This window comes from Lonchura striata, chromosome Z (assembly GCF_050655825.1).
Source record: "Lonchura striata isolate lonStrDom1 chromosome Z, ASM5065582v1, whole genome shotgun sequence".
In the NCBI taxonomy this organism is placed as follows: Eukaryota; Metazoa; Chordata; class Aves; order Passeriformes; family Estrildidae; genus Lonchura; species Lonchura striata.
Window position 1 is genome coordinate 83,388,741 of NC_140740.1, and position 18,185 is coordinate 83,406,925.

At 40.7% G+C, this 18,185-nt stretch overlaps 1 protein-coding gene across 5 annotated transcripts in view; it reads left to right on the forward strand.

Annotated features, from left to right (window-relative positions):
• The first annotated feature begins 3,250 nt into the window (after window positions 1-3,250).
• PIGG (phosphatidylinositol glycan anchor biosynthesis class G (EMM blood group)) overlaps window positions 3,251-18,185 on the forward strand; it is a 79,531-nt gene continuing 64,596 nt past the window's right edge. Inside the window, exons 1-7 of one of the 5 annotated variants that reach the window (XM_085567647.1) lie at window positions 3,272-3,491; window positions 5,771-5,896; window positions 6,583-6,788; window positions 7,688-7,897; window positions 8,982-9,170; window positions 10,661-10,799; window positions 14,372-14,584. In XM_085567647.1, coding sequence (XP_085423773.1) covers window positions 6,585-6,788; window positions 7,688-7,897; window positions 8,982-9,170; window positions 10,661-10,799; window positions 14,372-14,584 — 955 coding nt within the window. In that variant the 5' untranslated portion in view covers window positions 3,272-3,491; window positions 5,771-5,896; window positions 6,583-6,584. Of the gene's footprint in view, window positions 3,492-5,770; window positions 5,897-6,582; window positions 6,789-7,687; window positions 7,898-8,981; window positions 9,171-10,660; window positions 10,800-14,371; window positions 14,585-18,185 lie in introns of all 5 variants that reach the window. The other 4 variants (XM_021533887.4, XM_085567649.1, XM_021533888.4 and 1 more) reach the window with 4 other exon arrangements.

An 18,185-nucleotide genomic window follows, 5' to 3' on the forward strand; every position in this document is an offset into this window, starting at 1 on the left:
GAGAATGGAAAAATTAAAAAAAAAAAAACAAAACCTGAGAAAACTTATTGCATATTTTCAGACTAGAGGAGAAGTGAAGATAGGGTCTGTGTTTCTAATGAAATTGTGAAACATAAGAAGTGAAAGAAGCAGGAGAGAAGGAGGTGGGGAAGCAGATATGCTGAGTGCTGACTAATGGGCAGTGGTGGCAGAGGACACAGAGACTGTTGGAAGGTGCTCCTCCCTCATGGAACACAACAATTTTTTATCTTATCTACTTTTTACTAGTTGCTTCAGTGAAGAAAGGCCTGAGGGATGCCAGAGTGACTATAAATATCACCTGGTTGCTTTAAATGTTGGTGGCAAAGACACTAACCAAAATGTGTTCCTACTGGTTCCTCCATTTGTCTGTTGAAGACAAGGCTTGGTTGGCTTTCAGTCTGATTTCTCAGCAGATTTGGGAAAATGCCTCTAGAGAGTGCTTTGCATAGAGTACTAAATTCTTTCTTCTTCCTCAGCATACAGAGATGTAAATTTGCTTGAGTGGCTCTTCACAACAGCAGCAGTAACAACATGCTCTCCCGTAGGGAAAGATGCAAATTCATCTCCCACAGGGATGGGTTGCACTGTGTTCTAAAATGTTTGCTGGCTCTGATGAAACAAAAGCCTTCTGAATCACATGAAGTGCACTATATTGCACCTTTCCAGACATTCTGGCATGAACCTTTAACCTTCCAAAGGCTATTTGAGTCAGCCAGTAGCCCTTGGCATAAACTGGCGCATGTGATTGCACAATTTATGGACACTGATTGTGTGCTGGGAAGCACACAAACACTTCCTCTGAATGCTCATGAAACCACTGGCTCTCAGGGCATAGATGTTTTATGCACAACAGAGGAGGTTATGCCCAAGAGCTTGTAAAACGGCCACAGCAGTGCACAGCAGTGCTTGTCAATATATTATATTGTAACACACTTGTAGACTCACAGACAGACCGATTTAAAGTCTTGTACAATGCTCAGGATGCTTCCTGTGTTTGAGCCCTGCAGTTAAGTGCTACAGTAATGGACTTGAAAGCATGTTGCTGCAAGAACTTGCCAAATGGTGATGGTACTCACTAAATACCCAGTGACAGATCCGAGGGAGTGTGAATCACATGCTAGATACTGTTTTTTATGTCTGTAGAGAAATTCTTTTTGCTGAACACAGAAATTCCGATCTTCTGTGGGAATTTGAAGGTTTGAACGATGGGACAAAGATGCAGCTTGGGGAATTTCCACTTACTGAAAGAGAAAGTAAGCTTTACACATGAAATAAAAAGAAGACAGATATTTCTTAGATGGTGTTTTGTGATGCATAAACATTGCCTATATTAGGTTGCTTTATATTCGTTAGGAAACTTTTCCTAGTTTCTGGTTGGAGAGTCTAACTAGTTCAAGGTTTAAAGAGCAGGAAAAATACCCTTAAAAAGCAACAAATACAGCTTTTCTTGGATGTACAAATAATGTAACTTTAAGGTATACTACCTAAAGCCATTTTAAAGTTTAAGTGCAATGGCCCAAAAGTGCTTTTTGCCTTGTCCTACTGTTTCAAGCAACATTCCTTGCACGTTTTTCTGAATTTCATTGCACTGCTCATAATCAGCTGAAGTTAATTACGGAATACTAACTTTCATGGGCCTTCAGAGTTGTGCTTCTGCAAAGAAACAAGTGGACAGTGTCGGCAAAAATGAAATTTATTTTAAAAGTAACGGTTTTAGATAATCTCAATAAATGAAAATGCTATTAGTATTCTCAGTAGAAGCATGAAGTGGTAAAAGTGGCCAGAAAAAGCACTCAGGTAGCCTAAAGGTAGCATAGTGCTCAGCGATGCTTATACATAAAGAGCATGAATCCATAGGGCTCATGCTCCTTGACTTTTTTTTCTCTGTATTTTTAGACCCTAGTAAAGGCCAAATACAAAACTTTTATCCTGAACCCACTCACACATGCTCCTGAATCCACTCACACACACTCCTTGCATCACATCAACTTTGCCTTGTGGCAGGCGATGCAAAGCTCAGAATTAACAGCTGGCCAGTGAAACCATCAGTAAAACCACAAATTGACCAACTGCAGCAGGAAAACACTGTACAATGCATTTGGCCTGCGTTTACACAAAACAGGTCATGCTTTGCGCTAAGAGAAAAGACCCAGTGGGAAAACCAGCCTGGAGCCTGCTCACACGGTTCTTGCTCTGTTTCCTTTTTCACAAAATTAAACTTTAAGACTTCTCCTCATCCTCTGACACGATCAGCCTACCATAGTCCATCTCCATTCCAATGGAAAAATTAAGCCACACCACTATTCAGTTTTATTAAGAGGGAGTGTGTTTGAGCGTGGAAAGATTCTCTTGCCAAACACCAACAAGGACTCCTTCCTCACCTGCCAAGCGCTCTTTACTGCAGCAATCCATCAAACCTCCTTTCGCCGTGTTCACCTTCCCCGGGGAACTCGGGGTGGGGTGTGGGGTTGGAACTCGGGGTGGGATGAGGGATTGGAACTCGGGGTGGGATGAGGGGTGGGATGAGGGATTGGAACTCGGGGTGGGATGAGGGGTTGGAACTCGGGGTGGGATGAGGGGTTGGAACTCGAGGTGGAACTCGAGGTGGGATGAGGGGTGGGAACTCGGGGTGGGATGAGGGGTGGGATGAGGGATTGGAACTCGGGGTGGGATGAGGGGTTGGAACTCGAGGTGGAACTCGAGGTGGGATGAGGGGTTGGAACTCGAGGTGGGATGAAGGGTGGGAACTCGGGGTGGGATGAGGGGTGGGAACTCGGGGTGGCGGCACCATGGGGAGTTGGGTCGCAGGTGTGGGACGCGAGATGGGGATACGAGAGTGCCAAGTGGGGGCTGGACCGCAGCGACCGAACGCACAACGGGACGGGCCCCGCAGGCGGATTGCGGAGGTGGGACACGGGGATCGGGGTGGGACGAGGGTCCGGGAGGCGGGTCCGGAGGAGGGATGAGAAGGCTGGAGGAAGGCCTCAAGGCGGGTCCGGAGGCAGGATGAGGAGGGTCTGGAGGCGGGTCCAGAGGCGGGTCGGAGGCGGGCGCGTGAGGAGAGCTGTGAGGGCGGAATGAGGGGCTGTACTTCCGGTTCGGTGTTGCCGTACGCGCTCGCGGAGCGGCTGCGGGCCGCTGGCCAATAGCGAGGCTTACTGGAGGAGCGCGGTCGTCGCTGGTTGGCGGGCGGCGGGCCGGAGGCGGGGCCAGGCGGGAGGGGCGGGGGCGGCCGCAGGTGCCGCCCCGCAGAGCCGGCGCAGCGCCGGCCGGGCCGGGTGGGGGCCGCTGTCGCTGGTGCCCGGGCAGGATGCGGCTGCGCTCGGGGGTGTTCGCCGCCTCCTGCCTCCTCGTGCAGGCTTTGGGCGTCGCGCTGTTCCTCCGCGGCTTCTTCCCGCTGCCCGTCAGGTCGGTGCCCCGCAGAGAGGCCCGCGCGGACCCTCCCGCCGAGCCGGCCCCGCCCGGCCCAGGTAACGCGAGCAGCCGCCCGGCGCGCCCGCCCTCGGTGCCGCGGCTCCTGCAGCGCCCTCGAGTTTCCACACCCGCTCCCCGAGTAGCTTAGAACTTAACTGGTTTTCACGTAGCTGCGGATCGCAGGCAGGAATACCTGCTCACAGTCGAAAAGCCTCAAGCGTCGGCTGTCACTTTTTTGAGCCGTGATACGCGGTGCTGTTCAGTGGCACCTGGTTTGCATTAAATGCTGCCGCCTCAGCTGAATCGCCTCACGCGTTTGTGATCATTCGCTGGCTTGTTGTGTCCGAGATTCATTGTTTCTGCGATGTTTCTGTGGTGTGTGTGCCTTAATGCCACCTCAGTGAGATTTTAACAACTCAGTAGTGACAAAGCAACCGTAGTAATGCAGGTTGCAGTATGTACAGTGTTGCCGTCCATCACCATTTTTGTGAAATCACTCTTTATCAGGTCCTGCTCCATTCCAGAGCTGAATTTGTGAAATCAGAATTTTCAAGAATCTTTTTAAGGATACTTGTCTCATATGTTCAGTCACAAACTGTATTAAAGTAATTAGAAGAGGACTGTGCGCTTGAGGGACTGGTTTTTCACCAGTTTGGAGCATGTGGGATGAAACTTCAAGTTCACTTGGCACCTGGATTGAGTATTATTTTGCTCATACAAAGCTCTTGATTGGGACACTAAGTTATGGTTAACTTTTTGGAGCAGGACTCTAACTCCCAAACTGGGTCTTCAGCTGCTTGATATTTACTGTTAATTCTTTTGAACTGTGTGATGTTGTGCCTGTAGGGACAGGCTTACTTAAATTTTGAGTTGCAGTGGAGAGAACAGAAGGTTGTGTGATTTAGAGTGTGACATGCTGGTATTGGTTAAGCAAGAACAAGAAACAATCTAATCTGGTAACAGACAGAGTGGTTTCTGCTGAAAGGCAGGTTGATTTTTACCTGGAGTTTACTAAGACTGCCACAGGTATTTGATAGACTGCTGTGAGTGAAATATTGCATTCACATGTGATTATTTAGGAGAAGACTAATGTAGAAGGAGACTGTCAGAGATGTCAGACAATTTGGGTATGAAAGGACGGGTTTGTGTTGAAGAGTAAAAGTGTGTGCCACAGGGCTCTACAAGCAGTTTAAATTAGGCATGTCATGAGCAAGCCTAAGTGTAGTAGGCAAAAATGGAAAGGCAGTAGAAAAATATTTCCTGTAGTACTTGGTTACAATGTGCTTGCAGAGTGATACCTGCATGATAAGGTCTAAAGGCAGGGTAGTGCTTACTAAACCATGATGCAGGAGGCTTTCAACCTACTTTAGACCTATTCAGAAAAGAGTATTTCTCCAGTGCTTCTTTAACTCTTGAAATGTTTCCCTTTGTGAACACTCCTGATTGCTGTTGAGTGCATGCTGTCTTGGCTGTGAGAAGACTGTGATACTGAATGCTTGCAGCACATTATTGTAATATGTTCTTGATAGAGAATCTGTGGTTTTCTTCACAGAAGTTCAGGTTCATAGACCTGAACAGTTAGAGTAACTGTTTTCTAAGTAATCCTGGCAGATATAAATAAGCATACTGCATGGCCAGGCTTGGACATTGTGTTGATTTAACTATCTTACAGTAAGTATTTTCACGTGGCTTATATATGACTCCAAATCCATTTGAACTTCTCAACACTTTGACTTTCTTATAAATCACACTGCAGGAGGAAGTTAGGAGTAGGGCATATGTGTTTGTGATCTGAACATTTTTGGTGTCCAGCAAGCTTTCTTTTCTAAGCAGTGGATAGGGGAAAGATGTAACTAGCAGAACATCTTGGTGATGCCTTCTTGCTTTTCATGGAGAGCTAAAGCATGCTGGATAAGTTGATAATTCAAGTCCTGGAAAAAACAAAATTTTCAGTTGAATTAGGATTGCTTGCAGTCAGCATTTTGTTGTGATTTCCTTCTTATCCCTGCTGTGCCCTCCTCTCCCATTTCCTGATATGGAAAAATCACTAGCAGTAACTAGTATGTGAATGTTAGGTTGTTGATGCTTATCTGTGTACCCCAAAATAAAATTTCTGAGGTTGTTTTTGTTGTTGTTGTGTTAGACACACCATTATCTGCCACCTTCCAAGTTGTCAACCACTTTTGCATAAAAAAACTCTAAAGGACTGTAAAACCCCTAACTTTATATAAGGCATGTATGGAACAATTGATTCAACACAGTGGTGTCTGGATAGAGGCCTGTGGATAGGATATATCCTGCTTCCATTTTGCCCTTGTGTGTTTCTTCCTGATAGAGAAATGAGACCTATAGAGGTTGGAGCAAAAATGCTGCTGTAAGACCTGAATGTCACCATGTGGACCAAGTTCAATGCAGATGAAGAGTTGCTGTGGCCAGAATTAAGTCCATGCAAGAGAAAGAGGTGGGCTTGAAGGCATAGCGTTGCCTACTGCTTGATGCACACCTATATATTCAGGGAATTCTGGAATTGGATTTTGACCCTGCAGCCGCCATCACTGAAGTAGTCTGTCATACAGTCTTCTACCTTGAAGGGAGTTAATATGCATAAATCTGTTTCATGCAGGTTTCAGTGACACTGTCTCTTTCTTTGTAATCTTCCTGTTATCTTAAGGTGAGATTTCACACAGAAGCACTGTTTATGTTGTGATGTGCAAAACTGGGTATTAGCACAGGTGAATGCTGTGTCTTTTTTGAACAGAGATTGTCTGTCAGACAACTTGTTCAGCTTTACTGAAGTAAAAAGAGGAGGTAGCACCTATTCCTTCTTATTACTTAGAACACTCTCCATTTCAAAGCTTTTCCTTAGTTTTCCCAATTTCATGTCTGTCCCACATTCCTTTCACATCTTGTTTTACTTCCTGGAGGTGGTATTGAAGTTGTTGTGTTATTCCTGTGTTGGATGACTTGAAAACTCATCTTCCTCAGATTACTTCTCAGGTTTGCTGTTTGCAGCTTCTTGTTTTCGTGTCTAGAATTAATAAAGAAGTTGAAAGCACTAATTTATGTGGTAAAGTTGTCCTTTAACTTCTGTCTCATCTTCAGTAGAATTTGTTGATGAGTTATACATGCCCTATGTTTGTTGCTTAGGAATGGTTTCTAACTGGACCAAGATTCCTCCACCGCTTTTCAAAAAAGTTGTCATTGTGCTGATAGATGCTTTGAGAGATGACTTTGTGTTTGGATCCAAAGGTAAACAGTTCATGCCTTATACTACTCAAGTTGTTGAAAAAGGGACTTCCTACAGTTTCATTGCTGAAGCCAAGCCACCCACTGTGACTATGCCTCGAATTAAGGTAAGTGGGATTTTTTCCTATCGTTTCACTGGAGAAGCTTTTAAGTATGAGTTGTTCCATATGCTTGGAGTTGGAATAAAGGATGTGTGTGTGGTGTTAGTGCAACCTATGGCTGAATGTCTCTTTGCTGTAGTAGTGCAATTAATAGATTCCTGATTTGCAATGAGCAAGAGGTTAAGGACAGATAAGGCCCTAGTCCAGGCTTAAATGATTGACTCAGCCTTTTTGTTTGTAATAATGGGAAGGCAGTAGTCTCTTAGTTGTCCAGTTTTCCAGTTGTCTGCTATCTAGGAACATTTTTATTGTACTTCTTGATGTTCTTGTAACTTCTGAGAGAAAATCCAGTTTAGTATAAAATTATGTTTTCGTAGGGATAGTTCTGAGGAGTTTAAAAGGGAAATTCTGCCAGGTTCCAGGTAAATAATCCAGGGAGTGATCATTGGTAGGTCAACTAGCAGGAGAGTGAGAGAGTGAGGGAGAGACAGTCTGGGAGGACTTCAGTGCTCCTTCTGGAAGTTTCTTACTTACTGTTTTGAAGGTGCTGTTGTTGTTAATGTTGAGTCAGTTTACTTACACCTAAATTGTCTTTTGGCTGTTTAATGACCAGTAAATGAAACAAACATCAACTGTTTGTTTGATGAAAAGACTGAGAGTCTTTTTTCTGTTCATTAATTGAGACAGTAATATTTTTTCCTTTTCTAAAGCAGTTATCGCAGACATCAACTAGCATTGTGTTGTGGCACATGAGGTTATGTGGCAAGACAGCTTGTGTTCTTTTACTTTGTTATGTTTCTTTACAAAAAATATTTGTCATCTGGCTTATTGATCCCTCCCATTGTTGCTGTTTTCTGAGCACTGGAAGCTTCCTGTTTAATGTGTCTCTTTTCTTCTTCCATTAGGCTTTGATGACAGGTAGCATACCTGGTTTCATCGATGTTGTTGTGAACCTCAATTCTCCAGCTCTCTTGGATGACAATCTGATCTGGCAGGCAAAAACATCTGGGAAAAGAATAATATTTTATGGTGATGATACTTGGGTCAAACTGTTCCCAAAGCACTTTGTGGAATATGATGGAACAACATCGTTTTTTGTGTCAGACTTTACAGAGGTGAGAGGCTTTGTATGATCCCAAGTGAAATTAAGTGAGTACAAACAAATAGTGTTGGTTTCTGAGAATGAGTGAGTTAATCTACCCTTGTCCTGAAATAGTAACCTGGCAATTAAATAGAAATTGAATTTGCTTTGACAAATTTACTTCATTTTTGAACGTTTATGATTGTAAAACCTCAAGCCATTGAGCTGCTGCTACTGACTGAAGTATTTTATTATTTAAGGAAGTTAGCAAGGTCTGATGTGAATTGGAAGACATGTTTAATTGATTATGCTGATGAGACTTGCAAAAGCTTCTACCTGGAGTAAAAAGTACAAATGTTCTACTAGATCTGTGGTTATGTGGCTCCCAAGCTCTTTATACAGTCCTTATACTGTCTTCAAATAGTCTTAAACACACAGCTTTTTATAGTTCTTTCAGTAGTTATATACAGGCTCAACAAAATAGTATCACATGGGAAATATTGCAGGGATTTTTAATAACTGAAGAGAGTCTATGCAACTAAAAATGTATTGTCAATCTAAGCAGGAAAACACTTAAGTTAGGCCCCAAATAGCCCTTTTCAGTTTTTCTTTCTCACTATGTTGTCAGTTCTTTAGTTCTTTTACTGAAGAAGTACCGTCATCTTGTGTTTGCACACTAGCAAAAATGGAGTTGGGAGATTAAGGTTTGTTGTACCCTTGAGTTTTCCACCCCAAAACTGAGACGTTTTGTTGTACTTGTGATATGATGTATCACATGTGAAGTGATAGTCTGGAGTGTGCAGAGTGAAAGTGACTGAAAAGTTCTTGGAACAGTTTTTAAAAGTTTCTGTGGAAGTTTGGCAACCCATTTGCCTTGCCTGTATGCAATCTGATGCATCCTTACCAGAAAAGATTAAATGGGGTGAAGAATCTATTTTTAGACAAATATATTTGACTGCCTGTTATCAAACTATTTTTTTTTTCTTATTAACATTATGCATGACTGTAATCTCATCAACTTCTGTGGAGTTTTCATGGTAGTGTAGTTAATTTTTTTTTTGGTGCTTTTTAAAGGGGAAAGTTTTTTTTACCTTATAGTTGTTTTCCTTTTCTTTGAGGTTGATGATAATGTTACCAGACATTTGGATAGAGTGCTAAAGAGAGAAGACTGGGATCTCCTGATACTGCATTACCTGGGCTTGGACCATATTGGTCATATGACTGGGCCAAACAGCCCATTAGTGGGACCAAAACTTCGTGAGATGGATAACATACTGAAGAAGATTCATATTTCCCTTCTTTCAAAGGTAAAACAGCTTCTTCTTGGGTCAGTGTCTGTTAGTGATGACATTAAAATGCTTGGTGGCTGTGATTGGTAGCTGCTTTATTCAGACTGTTCTTTGCCGTCCTGGGCTATTTCCCAGTGTAGCATTTTTAAGGATTTGGTGGCTGACCTTAATAACATCTGCTAACAGCCTCTTCTGGGCAGCTGTGGGAGGTAACATCCCTTTGATATGTGGGAAGAGGAGAGCAATGCCTGCCAAAATTCTCTCATCACTTGTGAATTAAAATGGTTTTTGGTGTGCTTTCTAGTAATGAAATTCTGCAGGAGTAATGGACATGTGTAGCTAATGGCTCTGATGTTCAGAATTATGAAGGCATATGTAATTCTTAGATATTTGATAAATTCAAATAGAAGTGGTGGTCTTAATCTGCATTTTTTTATGGTAAATGTAGCACATCTGAATCTATTTTTAGATTTGTAAATATTGGTTGTCACTTACCTAAGCAGTCTGGATACTGAAATACCAAGTCCTAGTTCCAGGTGGCCTGAAGCTCTTTTTGTTGTTTGTTTTTAGCTACTACAATTCAGAATAGCTGATCATAAAATTTTAACAGTATTTTTAGTCGAGTATGTACTAGTACATGGAAAGAAAGGTTAAATCCTGTGTGTGGAAGTTCTGTGAATGTTACAGTTGTGTTTCTGCTGTTTTTTAGTATCTTTGCTTTTACCACTTATATTCAAGCCTTTTTTTCTGTTTTAGAATACAGACATAATAAAAGCACTCTATTTTTTTATAGAATATGTACTGATAATAACTAGAGATGATAAAGTACTTTCTGGTCGAATGACTCTTAATTTTCTCCTGCTTTGATTTGTTAGCTCAAAATTCTTGGACAGGTCTCACTTAAGTTTCTGTTTCTCTTTATTCGGAAACATGCACCTCATTCAACATCATTCTTCAACAATCAACAACAATTAGTCTTCATTAACTGTCAGATTTAGACCCCAAATCAGTCAGACTTCAATCCCTAAAGCCCATGGGAAACTAGAGACTATTAGAAACAGGATGATTTTTTAATATTGAATTGATATTTTCTTAGTATTTACAATATTAATAAATCAGCATGTATATTGAAACTTAGTGAAGCTGAAGAAATGAAGAGGGGGAATGTTTCTGTGTTAATGATGCTCTTCTGGGACTCCTGATGTTCTTCTTGTGGTGTGATAGCCTTTATTTAATCTTCCAGAGAGTTTCTTGCAAATTTAGGGGATTTTTTTAAGCTTTTTTTCTGACAAGTGTGTTAGATATGTATGTGCCTTAACTTTTAAAAATTACTATTACCGAGTTACACTTAATTGCAGTGATCTCTTATTATCTGCCCCAGGGTGAGCAAGTTTCAAAACTGAAGTTAATTTGAGACATATTCATGTTTGAGAATGATGAAGATAGTGAAATGATATAAATGAATTGTGTTGGTGTGGTAACTTAGATTTTTTTTCTGTGATTTGCAGGAGGAAGCTTCTCTTCCCAATTTGTTAGTTGTTTGCGGGGATCATGGAATGTCTGAAACAGGCAGTCATGGTGGTTCTTCGGAAGGAGAAGTGCACACACCACTGCTGTTTATCAGCTCTGCTTTTGGGAAGAGAAGTGGTAAGGAGCAAAGAAGCATGACCTCTTTTAGAACTGTCTTAGTTTCAGAAGGAATAGAGTTAATTTTCTACTTGGTGGCTGGTACAGGACTGATTTTTGGATTCAGTATGAGAATAATGTTGTTAACAGACTGGTGTTTTAGTGTTTATCTAAATCAAGGACTTTCCTGTTTCCCATACTCTGCCATTGAGGAGGTGCAAGAGGAGCAATTAAGGGACATAGCAAGGACATCTGACCTGAACTGGCCAAAGGAATATTTCATACCATGGCACATCATCCCTCGTATATAAACTGAGGCTGCCAGTCACTGCTTGGGGATGGGACTGTAATCGGTCAGCAGGGGGTGACAAATTTTATTGTGAATCACTTGTTTCTTTTGGGTGTTATTCTCCCCCCTGTCTTCATTACTATTATTATTATGTTTAATTTTTTTCAATTTGTTTCAATTATTAAACTGTTCTAGTCTCAACCCATGAGGTTTATCTTTTCTTTCTCCACCCCACCAGGATGGGGGGTGTGAGTGAGTGAGTGGCTGCGTGGTACTTGGTGTAAGGCTCCAGTAGATACCAGTGCATACTGTACTCTAACGGGATGGGAACACTACTACTCTATATAACTGTAACAAGAATAGCAATAATAATTATATGTAGATTATAGTAGTTATTATTTTAAGGGAAAGTGGGGAGAGAGCGGAATAAAACCCAGGAGAAACATGTGATGCGCAATGCAATTGCTCACCACCTGCTGATCAGTGCCCAGCCCACCTTCAAGCAGCAATTCCTAGCTCCCAGTCAACTCCCTCCAGTTTGTGTGGCTGGCTGTGATGCTCTGTGGTGTGGAGTATTCCTTCATCCAGTTCAGGTCAGCTGCTTCAACTGTGATCCCTCCCAACTTCTCATGTTCGGTGGCAGAGCACAGGAAGTGGAAAAGTTCTTGGTTTAGAGCAAGCTCTCCTTACCAACAGCTAAAACATCAGTGTGTTATCAACATTATTCTCATACTGATTCCAAAACACAGCCCCTGTACCAGGCACTAGGAAGAAAATTAGCTCTCTCCCAGCTGAAACCAGGACAAGAACACACCGGCAACTCTTAATTTATATTATCCTAGAATTTTTTTTGAAAAGTGCTTTGGTTTGTTTTACAGTTATTTGGGAAAGCCCATTCTATCTGATCTAAAATTCTGGTTTAAGCTTTAAGCCAAAGTTAGCATCTGTATTTCGGTGAAACCTGAATCAGGCTTTGTAACCAGTAAGAGAATTGTGTATTTCTGAGATTATAATCTTATACAGCACTGTTCTGTCTGAATGTTGAGTGCTAATAAGATCTGTTGTCAGCATACTGGGCTAATGGTAAATTAATACGTGTAGATCCAAAATCCTATTTGAAGTGTGATGAAATTTTGTCTTTCGAGGCCAGAATATTTGGCCTCCATTCTTCTCTCTCAGACAGCTAGGATGAAAGAATGAATGACAATTTCTCACACAGAATCCACCAGAAAGAGGAAGAAAGCCCTTGGAAGACTAGAGACTATTGGAAATAGGATTATTTTTTAATATTAAATTGATCTGACCCTTGTCAACAGGTGAGAGGTGATGGCACTGATAACATGACTGTTGGTTGCTAAGTCTTAAGGATAGAATATGGACCATGAGTGTGTTTACTGCATAGGCTAGTTAGTTTTATATCATTGATGTGAGTTTACATATTTCTGAAGCACATAATGGTAAAAAATAAAAGCAAGATAGTTAAAGGTAAGAGGCAATAAAGAAATGGAGTGGTAGAGAATCTTTAGTCCACTTTGTAGTGTTATGCTTAAACAAGGTCCTTGACTGAGTGGATTGATGGAATGTAGTTGTACCAGGAGTGAATATTTTCCCCAAAATAATACTCTCTTCTGCCTTTCATTCTGCCACTTGATAATTTCCATGTGATTTCTTTTCTGAAGAACCTTGTGTGCAGAACCTTGATTTATTTATCGTGCTGGAGGTTCCTGCAACATGGGGGAGGGATATTTTCCTGTTGTTTGTAAAGTTGTTGATGTGCAATAGAAAGCACTGCTTGAAGAGTCCTTGACCTCTTCTCAGGTCTGTAAACAAAACAAAGTCAAGAGTGGATCAAAGCTCCTGGCTAAATTTTTATTTTATGAGTTTCACTAGCACGTGTTGACAGCCAGGCGACAAGAGTATAGATTCTGTAAATGCAGTCTCCTGTCATTGGAATTAGTTTCTCTGAGGTTTAACCTGAATGAGCAGTTTTTATAATACAGTAAAATATATCTATTTACCTGTTTTTGGGATAGAGTTTGTGATTTCTAATGCTTTTGTCAATATCCAGCAGTTTACTTTTCATTGGTACAGTAATCAGGATTCTAGTGACTGCTCCTTATGATCCTACTGTAAACAAAATGTACTGTGGTTAATTCAGTAGACCTCAAAATAGTAATCCTGTGGGTTTTTTACATTTAGTATGCTGTCAGAATATTACTTTTATAGCCTTCTACAGAGATATGTCACCCATGATTGGCTAAATGTGTTTGGTAGTTTGGCTTTTTTTTACCAGCTAAGAACTTGCCTTTAAAGATAAAATCTGAAAACTGCTGACATACAGGCACTCATGCAAAGAGGCTTTACGGATTATAGATGGCATTCTGTAAAAGTATGGGATTAATTTGAGCTAGATGAGAAATGAGGCAAATTTTAATGCTCTTACAAGCAGCCTTGAGAGGAATAAAGACTGTATAGAAATCTTTCTATACTGCATTTAAGTCAAAACACTCAATGCTTGAAGTTACAAAGAGAATGAAATAAAAGCATATAGAAAAACACCGTTACCTAACTAGTTCAGCATGAAAACGAACAGCTGGCAAAACAATCCTAAACAGAAGGTTCCTTACGTTAATAAAATCATTCATGTCTGTAGAGTTCTGTGGGACTGAAGGCTAATCCTGATAACTGCAATAAGTTAATGGAATCTTACACAGGATGCTTTAAAAATCACTGGGTCTGCCTGCATATAGCCATGGATTAAAAATAAACATTCTTTACCTGATGTCTAATTCTGTTTTCCTAGCAACCTGATATTAAGTAACTCTTGACCTGTTCTCATGTCATATTGAGAAGCTTCTGGAATGCTGTCAACATCATTTTAGGTTCTCATTCTTTGTTCATATATTAAGTTGGCCTACTGTACTGGTTTCTATTATTTCTAATGTAAAAGTTATGAAACCCTCTTAGGATGTAGGCTGCAATTTGATATTAAGGTGATGTCCTGGACCATCTGTTTTCTTACTTGTATAACATTTATGTCGTGTTTACAGTAATCGTTAGCAATGAAGAGTGGCACTGACTAAGAATTTAATTAATATTGTATTACACAAGCAGAGGATAGCAGCTGAAAAAGATCAGTCAGCTCTCTGTAGACCACTTAAAATAGCTGATCTAACACCAATGAAACAATTTTGAAACTAATTAAGATGCCAGCTGTCTCTGGAGAAAAAGAATAGGCTTGTTATTGAAATACTTCTTTTCCTCTCTCTTTTTCTTTCTCTTTTTTTTTTTTTGTTCATTCTAGCTCCTCTAGCCCAACCTGAACATGTGCAGCAAACAGATTTAGCTAGCACACTGGCAATAGGTCTTGGCCTACCAATTTCAAGAAACAGTGTTGGGAACCTTATATTGCCAGTTGTTGGAGGCAAGACAATGAGAGAGCAGCTACGTTTTGTGCACTTGAATGGCTTCCAGCTTAGCAGATTGCTGCAAGAGAATACACCTGCATACGAAAAAGGTAAATTAGCTAAAAAGGTGTTACAGATATACTAAAAGGATATTGTTTATAAAACAGTTTGGACTTTTAAATTCAACAGTATGGCATTGCACTGCAAGTTAGCTATTCTTTTGAGAGCAGTATTCAGAACAGTTGTACTGAATTCAATTTCTACTGCAACCTACTTTGATACACTCTATCTGAATGCAGTTTTTTTAATGACTGCTAATATTCCTATTTGGCAAAAGAGCAAAAATAATGATGGAGTAAGATTAAAGTAAAACTCCCAGTGTAGTTAAATCTCAGTGGTTTCATAACTGCTCTTTCTGAGGTGTTCTATATAGGGCACTGACTCTATTTGGAGAATTAACACAATGGACTGAATTTTCTAGTTTAAATAAAAAGGTGCTTCAAGTAAAGCTGGGAGATAATTTAAGTAAGTTATCTTTTTATTTAATTTTTATGTATTTACTTGGAATGAGAACCTAGAGAACTGATTATTAAAAATGCATGAGTGTGTGTGTGTATATTTGGAAGAAAGAATAAAAAAACAAGTAGGAAAAAACCCCAAGCCTAGCAAAATGTGGCATTTCATTAGGAAGCATGATACAAACTGCAGTATAAATAATTAAGTTAATATGATAATTTTGTGAAAAAAATTGAGTCAGAGGGTGAAGGAGAATATTTTACCATTGTCATTAGAAGATGTTGTCTTAAAGTGACTGTGAAGCTTGTCAATTGATTTGCAATCTGTTGAGTTATTGAACTAGATGAGAATGCAGAGCTGTTTTACAGCTAGGAATAATTAAAGTGTATAGCAACATAGATTTTAGCAAAATGATTGTTCTAAGTCAAGAATCAATTATCTTTCAACATCCCAGCTTCTAATCATAATTAAACATTGTCCAGGATTCTCAACAGAACAAATTCTGCTTGTAGCAGCAACATGCCTATAGCAGGACCCATGCTCCATCTTTTCTGACATTTTTCTTCTGCACAGATTTCTTCACTTAACCGAGTTGTGTCAAGTGAGGAGCTTGCCCTGTTGAGGGGTTTCAGGATATGATTGTGTTGCTGAAGATGCCATCACAAATCTCCATTTGACAGTATTTCTGCAAACACTTATGAAACAGGCTGGAGTTCTTGTTTGTATCTTCATTTTCCTTTTATTTTTTGTCTGGGAACAGCTTAATTTCAACTTGTAGCTTTCATCCAAGAAATGAAAGTCAAAATTGCTGAGGATAAAAATGTGAGAATTTTTTATGGTGCTTGCTTGTGACTGCAAACTTACTAGAGGTGCAACTTTACTGGGAAGAGTTTGGGAGGCAAAGCATCCACAATGACTTTCTCTCCTTTCAGTAATGGAAAGTCTCAATAACATGGTGGAAATCTAGGTCCAAGTCATTGTAACTTTTTTTAGAGTCTTAATGTCAATTTCCCCTGTTTCTGTCAACTTCTTAGAAGGATCTTGTTTTTCTTAGAGTGTTCTAGGTGTGCTGGGCTAGTTTTGGTCTGTTCAGTTAAGACTGGCAGGGAAACAGTATGTTCTATTTGTTTAGTGTTGTTTGATTGATGTGGGTACTTCAGGCTTAGAAATACTAAAGACAGTGTCACTAACTCAGTAACTCAAGAGCATGCAGATGGCCATTTATTTTGCATTGCTTTTAAGTGAAGATGAATGCCATCCCACTATCCCACTACAGGCACATACACATCTGTCAGGATTCCCCTAGAAGGAGGTTACCTTGCAGAGAAGTTACTATATTCAGTAATCTGATTCATATTCAAGAAGGTTGCCTGCTTTTTAAAAAAAGGAGGATCCTGGGAACTGCTTAACCAGTCAGCCTCACCTCTGTGCATGGTAAGATCATAAAACAGATCTTCCTGGAAGACATGTCAAAACATGTGGAAGACAAAAAGGTTATTGGAAATTAATGACGTTACTTTGCCATTGTGCAAATTGTGCCTGGCTAATTTAGTGTCCTTCTATGTTGGAATAAATGCATCAGTGGACTGAAGATGTGTCATCTACTTAGACTTCTGTAAGGTCTTTGACAAGGCCTCCCTGAACATTCCTGCTACTGTTGTTAGAGTGATATGGTTTGATAAATGGACTCTGTAATGAATTAGAAATTAGCTGCACATCTGTAAAGTTGGTGGCTTAATGTCTGATTGGAAACTAATAATGAGTGGTGATGTAGCAAAAAATATCTCCATTAACAGTGCTGATGATGAACGAGATAATCTTAAAATCAACTTCCAGCCTGAATAATTCTACAATTCTAAGATTGTAAGTTGGGAATTTGAGGATGGAAAATTGATCTTTATGTGAGATAGTGGTGACAGGCATGTAGCTGTGCCTGGGAGTGTATGATGAAATAGTTGAGAACTTCTGGGTAAAGATTAGCGCACAGACCAACATGAGCAATATTTTATAGATGTCTAGGGCAGACACTTGGATTGTAAGGAAATTGGAGCTTTTCAGACAACTAGAGGAAGTCTTACTTTTACCATTCATGGTGGTCTTGTGGTGCTTCAGCCATCCTGTTGCATTTCAGGCCAGATAACTGGACAGTGAGATGGACTGGAAAGTGGCTCACCTGCTGGGTTCATGTGAATGTGATCAGCAGCACAAAGACCCCCTGAAGGCTATTGTGGTCAACCACAGGGCTTGACTCAAGCCAGAACTATTCAACATCTTCATCAATGATCTGGCCAGAGGGACAAAATGGTGTCTCAGCAAGGGAAGGACACAATAGAAATCTGGGAGAGTGCTTTATGCAATAGGGGGTCTCCTGCCACTCAGAAGTGCTTTGACAGGCTGGAGAAATGGGCTGGCACGAAATGCCGAATTCTACACCTGGGAAGAAGCAATGCCAATGTATCATAGCAGACTGGGTTTTGACTGACTGGAAACAGCTGGAAGAACCACCACAGGGTGACTGGGGACACCAAGTTGAATATCAGGCAGCAGAGCACCCTCATGAAAGGCAATAACATCAAGGTGGCATTAGGAGCACAATCATCAGCTGGTCAATCCTGCTTCCTTTATCCGCAGTGGTGAGCAGTCTTGGGTCTGGTGCTGGGATTCTCAGTACCTTAGTGGATATAACATAGTAAGTGCAGTGCGTGGTCATGCAGGTGATGAAGGGATTGGAATGTCTGTCATATGAAGAGGGGCTGAACGTGCTAGGACTGTTTAGGAGGGGTCTTATCAGTGTAGGCACTATACTATGGGAGGCAATAAACAAGATGAGACCAGGGTCTAATTGGTGGTCCTCACAAAAAAAATTGGAGGAAACCTTCTTAGGTAAGATTTGTCAAACACTGGAATGAGATGGCAAGAGAGATTGTGGAGGCTTCATACCTGTAAGCATTCAAGACCTGACTGGACACAGATCTGAGCAATCTTCTTTAGCTCACACTGCTTAGAGCCTTTTAATCTGTATTTGTAGAACATCTGAACACTCATCAGAGTTGTGCTGACAGCTCTTGGGCTATATAATTTCTGAATTCCACAGACAAGGTCTTCTGCCAGGTTTTTTGAGTGAAAGAAATCCTGAAAGATAGTTGGAGTCAGTTGGGCATCACTCCCATTTGCTTAGTTGTACATAACTCTTAT